This window comes from Mytilus edulis, chromosome 10 (assembly GCF_963676685.1).
Source record: "Mytilus edulis chromosome 10, xbMytEdul2.2, whole genome shotgun sequence".
Lineage (NCBI taxonomy): Eukaryota > Metazoa > Mollusca > Bivalvia > Mytilida > Mytilidae > Mytilus > Mytilus edulis.
In genome coordinates this window covers 4,790,530-4,802,106 of record NC_092353.1, presented here as the reverse complement: position 1 = coordinate 4,802,106, position 11,577 = coordinate 4,790,530, and the positions used below count along the sequence as shown (strand labels likewise).

The 11,577-nt window shown below is 31.6% G+C and overlaps 1 protein-coding gene across 1 annotated transcript in view; it reads left to right on the top strand.

The window, feature by feature from the left end:
- The window catches only part of LOC139493189 (perlucin-like protein), a 16,333-nt gene extending 7,750 nt beyond the window's left edge, over positions 1-8,583 (top strand). The window contains exons 2-6 of the mRNA XM_071281381.1: positions 842-1,122; positions 3,112-3,185; positions 3,886-3,973; positions 6,937-7,146; positions 8,480-8,583. Of these exons, the coding sequence (XP_071137482.1) occupies positions 855-1,122; positions 3,112-3,185; positions 3,886-3,973; positions 6,937-7,146; positions 8,480-8,487 (648 nt within the window). The 5' untranslated portion in view covers positions 842-854 and the 3' untranslated portion in view covers positions 8,488-8,583. The remainder of the gene's footprint in view (positions 1-841; positions 1,123-3,111; positions 3,186-3,885; positions 3,974-6,936; positions 7,147-8,479) is intronic.
- The last annotated feature ends 2,994 nt before the right edge of the window (positions 8,584-11,577 follow it).

Genomic DNA, 11,577 nt, shown 5'->3' with positions numbered 1-11,577 from the left:
GGTCCACCGAACATAGATATTAAAAGTGCGAGTCTCGGGTTAAAGTTTTTGGTCAAGGTAGTTTTTAATGAAGCTGAAGTCCAATCAACTTGAAACTTAGTACACATGTTCGCTTTTGGTTGATCTTTTTACTTTTCAGGCCAAATTAGATTTTTTACCCAATTTTACGGTCCATTGAACATGGAAAATGATAATGCGAGTGGGGCATCCGTGTACTTTGGACACATTCTTGTTTATATATGCTTTTTCATATCGTTAAAAATATAAATCTCTGATTTCTTTATGCTCATAGGCAAGCGAGATACGATAAATCAATGGTTATTCAAAATAATACTTTCTATGTACCTTTTGTAAGTCATTGGATATATTATGGAAGGAACCTGTAATGTTTAACCTGGCGACATATGCATGCCTATTCAAAAACCTAAAAAAAACAAAAAAATCATCATTTGTTATTGTAATATTTTTGTGAATTACAGAAATTGATGTTTTACAGATTTTGATTGGCTTTCTAAATGTATTTACAACGAAATGTGTTGCCATCAACATGGTTGTGGTTATTTGTGTTGTTGAGTAGCTGTTTGATTGAAGCAACTACATGTACCACATCTGCTTAAATGCATGTTTGTATTTCAATGAGGCTGAAGTTAACGATGCAGTGATGTAAAACGACATTTTGTTATTTATTATAATTTTGCCTTTCCTCATATATATTTATCATACATGTGTCATCTTTTTCAATAACAAGACTAGTTAAGTTGTATGCGTTATGATACAATTTGTTTAATATATTGCTTGTTTAGATAAAAATATATATAAATGATTATGTTCTTTTTTGTAGCTTGTCCCACAATATGCTGTTCGTAGTTCAGTTGACTTTGCTGGTGGTCGTCGTCAACCACACATTTGGTCAAACCTGTCTTTCTAATGAGTCTAAGGATGACTTTGATAAATCAAGACAAGCCTTGACGGATGTACAGGAAAATATCGGAAAAGTTCTCAACAAACTCGAAAACGACAATAAAAAGACACTAAACATGTTTAAAGACACTCTTAACACTATGGGACAAAAGATCAAGAAACTTGATACTGATTTTAAAGTCCTTGGGAAAGATTTTCGTAGTAAGTACATACTAGAAAAGCTGTTGTCTAAAATTTAAAGAGCTTAGAACAAGCGGTCTTTTGTTCATACAAAGCTAATACTAACAATGACCACTGCCCTTTCCTCGATCTTGATATCTATATCATTAACGAATAGCTTAATACAAAAAATCATGATAAAAGAGATGAATTTTTCATTTCCTATCGTTAATTATCCATTTTTAGATGGTGAATTTCCCTTGTCACCATCTTACGGTGTTTATATATCTCAGCTTGTACGATTCGCTCGTGTATGTAACATCAATTTAGATTTTAGCGAGAGAAATCTATGTATTACTGAAAAATCATTACACCAGGGTTTTCGATATCACAAACTAGTCAAAACATTTACTAATTTTATCATCGGTACAAGGACATCATTCGTAAATATGACTCAACATGCAGACATCTTCTCAGGTATTTCACATCTAAACTTTTATGATTATATTCTTTGCAAAGCACAAAAAAGTCAGTATTCACCTCAGAAGCTAACAAAACCTTTAAACAGACTTATTAGGAAGGGATATAGTTACGATACTTTTGTCAGGTCATTAAAGATTGCATATTTTGGCTTCAATATTGATTCACTTATAAGGTCTTTGCATCGAAATTAAACACATTTATTTTAAAACCAGTTGTTGACATGACACGGGCTATGTTTTTCTCATATTCATATATTTTATGATGGTATAATAATAAACCCCTAACGGGAGGGATCGTGCCTGATATTTATATGACGAAGACATAAATAAAGGCAACAGTAGTATACCGCTGTTCAAAACTCGTAAATCCATGGACAAAAAACAAAAACGAGGTAACAAACTAAAACTGAGGGAAACGCATTAAATATAAGAGGAAAACAACGACACACCATTAAAATGTAGCACACACAGAAACGGACTAAGCATTAGACAAAATCCCAATGAGAATAACAAATATAACATAAAACCCAAATACATGAATTTGGGATAGAAAAGTACCGTGACACGTCATAGTAATGTGAATTCACACTCAAATAGAAGAGAAAACAAACGACACAATGGAAACACAACGTTAAAATGTAACACACACAGAAACTATAATATAACAATGGCCATATTCCTGACTTGGTACAGGACATTTTTAAAGAAAAAAATGGTGGGTTGAACCTGATTTTGTGGCATGCCAAACCTCGCATTTTAATGGCAATGTTAAATATAACATTAAAATGACAACATAATCTTTCAATCAGTTTAATTGAGGTCTGGAGCTGGCATGTCAGTAACTGCTACTAGTCTGTTGTTATTTATGTATTATTGTCATTTTGTTTATTTTCGTTTGTTACCTTTTCTGATATCGGACTCGGAGTTCTTTCAATCTGAGGTTTACTGTGAGTATTGTTATGCGTTTATTCGTTTACATTAGCCAGAGGTATAGGAGGAGAGTTGAGATCTCAAAAACATGTTTAAACCCGCCGCATTTTTGCGCCTGTCCCAAGTCAGACACCTCTTGCCTTTGTGAGTCTTGTATGATTTTTAATTTTAGTTTCTTGTGTATAATTCGGAGTTTAGTATTACTGTTATCAACCATTATCACTGAGCTGGTGTAGATATTTGTTTAGGGGCTAGCTGAAGGACGCCTCCGGGTGCGGTAGTTTCTCGCTGCATTGAATACCCATTGGTGAGATTCTGCTGTTGTATGTCCTATGGTCGGGTTGTTGTCTCTTTGACACATTCTCCATTTTCATTCTCAATTTTATTGTCTGAACATTGCTGACTTGTGGATAATTTACTGAGAGAATTAAAAAGACTTAATAATTTTTTAGTCTTTTAAGATCTTATGGTGCTGTTTGTTCCCTCTTTTAGTGATATCTGTTATTTTCACACATTTGAATCTGAAAGCAATGCTATGGATCTTTAACCAAATTACGATTGCTCATACTTTAAACAATCACTTTAAATGAACCCCACACAATCATGTTTGTATTTCCAGAAACAAAATGGCACAAATATAACGGCCACTGTTACTATTACAGTTCCGATACAGCAGACTGGTTTACGGCTGAAGTGAGTTGATATCATAACTATAAATAATCGTTATTTGTCACAAAACAGTCAGCAGTTAAATGCTCAGTCTCTAGTTTTCTGTGTTGTGTTTTGTTTGCAAATGTTTGTATGGGTTTTTTTTGCCTTGGCGTTGTCAGTTTATTGTCGACTTATGAGTATGAATGTCCATTTGGTTACTTTCGCTTCTCTTTTATATTATTTTGGAATTCTATCTTATATGTTGATGGTTTGTTCATTCCTCTATAAAGGACAATCAATATTAACTGAATTGTAACTACTCAGTTTACACTAGGATGAAAAAACAAGATGTGGCATAATTGCCAATTAGACAACTCTCCACATGAAACCAGAATGACATATGTAAAACAAATTAAACGAGAAAACTTACGGCCTGATTTAAAATTTTACAAATTTGAAACAAACCAAAACCACCGAATAACAGGCACTAGACTTGGGACAGGCACGTACAGAATATTGCACTGTTTAATATACATTTCAATGCATATACAATTGCGAATGAAACTGCGGAATGTATCAAAGAGACAACAACACGATCAAATATCAGAAAACAACTGAAGACCACCATTAGGTCTTCAACACCGCGAGAAAAATCCCGAAGCTGGAGGCTGATTTCAGCTTATAGTATGTTAAATGCCTGAATCAATATTTATTGAAAGTGCCAATATTTATTCTTGAACAGAGGAAATGTAGAGAAATAGGAGGATATATTGTCAAAATCGATGACAAAGAAGAAAACAGCAACATTGCAGCAAACAGAGAACGCAGTGGTGAGTATTACTTCTTACTTCATAATTGGAAACCATTTATGTACTGTAGCAGTTAAAATAACGTAAAAAAAAGTGTATGATGGGTTAGAGCAAAATTCCGCGTTTGGTAGATGAAATTTATGCTATGAAAACTCTGTAAGAAGCAATGTATAAAACGAATAGTTTCTTGACGCAATAACCCCCCCCTCCCCCCCCCCCGATTTATAGAAAAAAACAGTATAAATTAATTATTATTTATCCTTGTTTTTGTATTTGAAGAGGCCGCATCTAAGATGTGGGAGCTCTATATTTTCCGATCAACAACGCAAACACCCTAAATGTATAGGCAGGAGACCATTAAAATTTTGTATAGATGTTGTTCATAGTATGGGCATTGTTTTATTATTGTGATGTGGCTTTTTGATTTAGGAATATTGTTAGTTTTGTTACAAAAAAAAATGCAAAATTGCTCAAGTAGTTTAGATTTGAGGCGAATACAAATTTTTACAGTTGTTTTGTTTGTGTTAAAACATCAAAAACATCAAATTTTTAGAAATGTCTTTTGTAAGCTCAAAAATGAAATATTTCCAACTTGTTGTGCATAATATGTAAATATACCTGTATTATGTTCTAATTCGTTTCACTTAAACGAACATAAAATATTTATCAAATAAATAACTGGAACTCTCACATGGACCAAAAACTATGTTTATGTCATAAACAGGAAGCAACGCTTATAGACATATTTTGGTGAAATTGTTTTCCTACTGTTCGTTAAAATAATGTCACAGAATGTAAGAAGCATTTTCATGAAGTAGAATGTCACCAAAAAATTGATACATAACAAAGGCATAACATTCTTTACAAAACAAAATTAAGTTTCTTTTTATACTAGGATTTAAATGAAAACGGTATTATTTGCTTTAACGAAATTATTCTCTTTTTCAAAATTATTGCTTTATCAAAATACATTTCATACTGCTTATTAATAGCGAAGCATATATTCATTGAGAACACATTAATTGTTATCTAGAATTGTCTGATATCTATACTATTAAACGAGAAGACCTCATTTTGTGTGTCGCTTCTCTTCCTTCCACAATAAATTAATCAACACGCCTCTGTGTCCTATAGGTACAGTGCATAGTCGTCTTTGTCATCCATTCATATAATTATTCTGATCGAGTTATTTTGGGAGAAAAGCAAGAAAAAAGGCATCCGGATATTGTCCCGTCATTGGACGAAATTTTAAGTTAGATTAGACTTCCGGTTTGCGTTTTTCTGTAAACTTTGAACATACATATACAAAGAATAAAGTGTATTTTCAGAATTCTATCTGCTATTATTTTCAAGTTTACTAACCACGGCGGTCACATAGTTTATTAAATAGAGAGAGAGTCTGTATACTATATCAATGACCACCATGGATCTATTAGTAAACTTAGAAAGTAAATACACTATATTTATATAGTTATGAATGGTCATAATATACAGATAAGCGCTAAAAATATTCATGTGAAGTTTTGATATCTTTTCTGAAATTCTCCAGTCATTAAATCTTTTACAAATTTCTTTGGTTACAAAAAAAAAGAAGATTTGGTATGATTGCCATGATGAGACAACTCTCCACAAGAGACCAATATGACACAGAAATTAACAACTATAGGTCACAGTACGACCTTCAACACCAAGCAAAGCCCATACCGCATACTCAGCTTTTAAAGGCCCCGAACTGACAATGTAAAGACGTACGCGCGATGTTAATACCTCATTGGAAAATCGATGTAGTTGGCAAGATACAAGCCCAAAATATATATTTTTTGTGATATCATATTCATTGCTATTGTACGTATTTTAAAAAATAATGTTTTTTTTAAATAAAAACGAAAAAAATAATTGTTGAAACTATGTTTTTTGCTGCATACGACAAGCTTCATTCATTTTCATTAAAAACGGCTATTTTTAGGTTGTCCCGAGTAATATATTTCATTTTTTGTAACCACTAAACTATGATTTTCGTCTAAACTATTTTTACATTTTGAAAAACGTTTTTTTCTATTATTTAACAGTAAGGTTCCTTCAGTCTTTAATGCACTTTTTGTGACGTTATGGTGGCGTCATAGAAAAAATGTTTAGTATTTGTATTTACTACATCAATGTTTATTTGCTTAATTTTATGAGTTTGAAGACAAATATTCTGAAAAATGATATATGGTAATTTATGAGCGATTTTTCAAAGGCTTACAACGGGTTGTCGCACCGCCATTTTTTGACGTAAAAACAAACTCAACTCAAATGTACGTCAATTGTTTGCCTATCAGTGCTCTTATAATGATAGAATTATATGATTTTTTAAAATGTTATCATACTTAAATGTTCATAACATACTAAATGTATGTTCATATTGAAATTGATAGAAACCCAAACATTGGGAATTTTGGAAATAAAGGAGGAGGGATAAAAAAATAAACATTTTCCTATCCCCAATAACCTATGACTTATGTATCAAGATACTTTTGCTGAAATTCTCCAGTCATTCAATATTTTACAAATTCTTCCAACAACACTTTACATACTTTAAACTACGCTCTGAATGCCCGCGATTTCGCGGGTGTGTTCTAGTCAACATTTATGACAACCTATGAACATTTGCTTTGTTTGCATTAATAAGACTATTTGTTCCTCACAAAAAAAGTAAGTGGGACCTTTGTTGACATGTAAGTTTTCTCATGTTTATATTTTCCTATAATGTTTTAACACTTTGTCTACCATAAATCGATGCAACACAATTTTTGGAATGGAATAATATAGTGATTCCATAATTTCCTGCAACCAGAACAGAGCGTCATGCCTGATTTTATTTTGGTAGAAAGTACTATATATCCTTAGCAACAAATGTGTCCGCCATCAAATTCTCATAGTACAACCGGAATTGAGTAATAACATTTAGAAGTAAAACAATAAACATGCTGAAATTTACCTAGGCAGTAATAATTGGATTGGACTGGTCGATCTTAAAGAAGGTATTTGGCGCTGGACATATGATCAGTCAAAAGCCGTGTTTTTAACGTGGTATTCTGGTTACGGTTCCAAGGGCACTGGCAGTAATTGTGTGTACTTATCTGGTGGTAGAACCAGTTGGTTGGATTATAATTGTCATGCCGAGTTGTATTATATATGTGAAAGCAATTTCTGTAAGTACATTTTAACTCTATTTGTCATTTAAATGTATTCAACAATAAATTTTGGGAGACGGATTTATATAAGTTTTTCCATACTTGTTTCCGAATCCCATATTTGAACTTCATGTAACATTGTAATATTTTATTCTTGTAATTTTTCAATTGTAAATAGTGTTTAAACTAACAATAAATTTTACGCCATTTCTTGTACGGACTAATCATTCATGACGTTTATACCTAATGGTGTAAGTTAATGAGGGGAAGGACGTGATAAACACAATAAGGAATTCACTTGCTATTGTGTCGTTTTGTTTTAATTTTCAGCGAATCGAACATCTTTAAAGGTTATTTGCATTTAATTCATTCAGCTACGTATTGTATTGTGTCAAAATTTAAAATAAAAATATATGGAATTAATACCAGCGATACAACTAACAACTTGAGACAATGACATAGTGATATGATACTACATGACACAAAAATGCCAAACCATATAGTAGGCTACAGGAGGCCAATCCATGACAACAATTCAAACAATTCAAACGAAAAAAAAAAAACCGATCTGATATATTCAATAAACGAACAACAAATATAACAAACATCAACCAAATTCAAAACTAAAAAATTACAACAGATACAAAGTAACGATTTTAGGGACTCAAGGCAAATACTGAATCTAGTTCAAACTAATTACAATAATAGATGAATTATGAAACCTGACTTAAATATCTAAGTAGACGTAAGGATGTATTAAAAAAAGGTTCTACACATCATGACCTTGTGCAGTGCCAGAAGTATGGTCTCGATAGCAATGAACATAAAATATATCTTTATGTGTAAATAAGTGTTGTATGTGTCATTGGCTAAATTGATAGTCCTTTTTTATTTTCTGTGGTTTGTTCTTAAACAAATCAGTATGGTCAAAAGAGAAAAATGATAACTTAGAACATGTTCGACCTACATCATATTTCGTCTTGCTAAAAACATGAAACATCCTATAAACACTTATTGCATAATTGATTTACATAGGGTGAAAAAAGGTTAAAAAATAATACAGATCAGACGTAAATTTGTATTTTTGTTTTGTTTTAATAGTGACTTGGTGCCGGTAGTTGTTATTTGAAATACAAATAATCTATGACTTTGCTTACAATATTAATATTAACACGTTGTTGATCATGTTGAAAGCAAAGCCATGGTTTTTTTTTTATGTCAATTCTATTATTTTTATAATGTCTGTAAGTGTTTTCCTTTTTGCACTTCTAACGTTACTTTTTAGTTGCTAATTATGTTCTTTTAGAATAAAACATTTTTGCTAAATATTTCTATGTTGTTTCTTTTTCAGGTTTTTAAATCATCCACCGAAGTGTAAACCTAAGAACAAACACAACATGAAAAGACCCTGCTATAAATGTTGAATAAAATGAGAATAAAAAATATAGTCTTCTCTTTGCAGCTTTTATTTATATGTATACATTGCAATATCAAATACAATAAGACTGTTATAATACTATAATAGTCTATTATTTGTCAGTTTTGTGTTAACGAAATCATATATTTATTCACCAAATTTGTTTGTTACATTGTTACTTCAAGAACCCAAGCTTTTTTTTTTATATATCCTGTAATATTCCACTGATTACCCAGGTTAATAATCAGCTGTTGGTACATACATATGTACATATTTCTTGAATACAATTTTGAAAAGTTTTTTGAATTATGTTTTTATCTAAACAATCATGTATACTTCTTTTTAATGACTTTAGTAATGGATTTAATTTCATTGTTCTGTTTTCGTTGTATCGTTTTATGTATTCTTGAACAAAAAATTTGAAAAAAAACATACACATTTCTCAAATTCTGATTAGATACATATTAATATGATTTGCATATAGAAAAATAACCTAAAATAGTTATATCCAAAGACTAATTGCTTTAACGATATTCTAAAATTCTCATTAACTCATGATTACTTCGACAAGAAATAAAACAAAAGTTGTTATAATTTCTTCTTCGTTACATACATTACGTGGACCGTCGTTCATCTGTTCCCATTTAAATAATAAATGTTGGTAATATGAATTGTAAGTGTCTCCATCTATATATTTTAAAACTCTCTTCAATTTAATGAAACATGAAAAATATAATTGATTAGTACTTAAGTTCTCATTAATTTGTAAAATACGCATATAACATTCAGACTTTAACATGTGAAGCTAGTCTTTTTGCATGGCTTTTTTATAATTTATTTCTGTTATCCAATTATTCTTACAGACTAATGTTTCGCAAAATAAAATGATGTGATATTTCCCAGCGTCATTCATTTATAATATCATTGACAAATATCCGTTTTTTTTTTAAATATATATCCAATTTTCTAAAATAATGGCTTTAATTTCAAAATAAAACAGTTTTAAGTTGGTAGGTTTTTTCTTCTGTCCACCGCCCAACATTTGAATACTTCTATATAATATTCAGGAATGTGTTTGATATATTCTACAATTTTCTTCTCTTCAAAATTCATCTTAAAAATCAACCAACTTATACCAGCCACTTTGATTTTAGGGAATCAATTTCCGGTTTGAAATACCGTTAACAATGAGTTACTTACTCAAAATGCTTTCACAGATATAACATAAATTTGTAAATCAAGGATTGTAAATCTCTTTCTTCGTACGACTTAATTATGGTAGTTCTTTTAACCTTATCTAGTTTACCAGTCCAATTTACATTAAGCCTTTTTCAAATGATTTTCATAGTTCGATCTTATGTTTTTCTTATTCCACCACTGTCTGAAGTAAGGGAGAAGGTTGGGATCCCGCTAACATATCTGTATGTATGTCACTGTCTTAAGCTTGTAATTCAGTGGTTGTCGTTTGTTTATGTGTTACATATTTGTTATTTGTTCGCTTTTTGTTCAAAAACCAGGCCGTTATTTTTCTCGTTTGAATTGTTTTACATTTGTCATTTTGGAGCCTTTTATAGCTTACTTTGCGGTAGGGGCTTTGCTCATTGTTGAAGGACGTACGCAGACCTATAGTTGTTACTTTCTGTATAGTTTGTTTTTTGTCTCATTGCCAATCATACGACATCTTTTTTATATTAAGGTAACAGTCTTAGGTTGTAGATTATAGTTAAGATTAAGAGTGTCCGATTTCGTTATTATCTTGAATATTGCATAGGTTTTTTTAATAAAGAAAGTTGTTGTTGATAAAATAGTATTCAAGTGTATGTTTAAATAAGTAAAAACTTGTCGAAACTCGAGACGATTAAAAACTGGACATTTCGTGTAGAAATAAAATTGAAAATGGAAATGGGGAATGTGCCAAAGAGACAACAACCCGACCATAGATAAAAACAACAGCAGAAGGTCACCAACAGGTCTTCAATGTAGCGAGAAATTCCCGCACCCGGCGGCGTCCTTCAACTGGCCCCTAAACAAATATATACTAGTTCAGTGATAATGAACGCCATACTAATTTCCAAATTGTACACAAGAAACTAAAATTAAAATAATACAAGACTAACAAAGGCCAGAGGCTCCTGACTTGGGACAGGCGCAAAAATGCGGCGGGATTAAACATGTTTGTGAGATCTCAACCCTCCCCCTATACCTCTAGCCAATGTAGAAAAGTAAACGCATAACAATACGCACATTAAAATTCAGTTCAAGAGAAGTCCGAGTCTGATGTCAGAAGATGTAACCAAAGAAAATAAACAAAATGACAATAATACATAAATAACAACAGACTACTAGCAGTTAACTGACATGCCAGCTCCAGACTTCAATTAAACTGACTGAAAGATTATGATTTCATCATATGAACATCAGGCACAATCCTTTCCGTTAGGGGTTTAGTATCATACCATCATAACATATATGAGAAGGTTTTTTTCTGTGTTTCCATTGTTATGTATTTTACTTTTATCAAATTTAAAGATTAATGTACATATAATATAAAACCAGTAGATGTGCTTTGATAACAAATGAGACAGCTTTGTTATCAGTGACCCCTATAATATAAAACCAGTAGATGTGCTTTGATAACAAATGAGACAGCTTTGTTATCAGTGACCCCACATAATCAATATAAAGATAAATGTTAGGCCTTTAACAGTAAGCAGAACCCAAACAGCAAGTTTTCAAACGCTCCGAAAAAACAAATGTAAAACAATTCAGACAAGGAAACTCACGATCAGAGTAAAATATCGACAAATATAATGTTTACCCATGTCAAAGTGAGCATAGAGCATTACATGAAGGACGTTTTTTTTAAATATTATAAAATGATTCAACCTCAACTACTGACATGGCTTCAGAATAAGGACATATATTTGCACATGTAACAAGGACGAATAGGATTGCAAAATTACATTTTCACTGAATCTGTTCACCGAATCTTCACCAAAAAGTTAGAATAACAGAGGCAATAAAATTAGCAG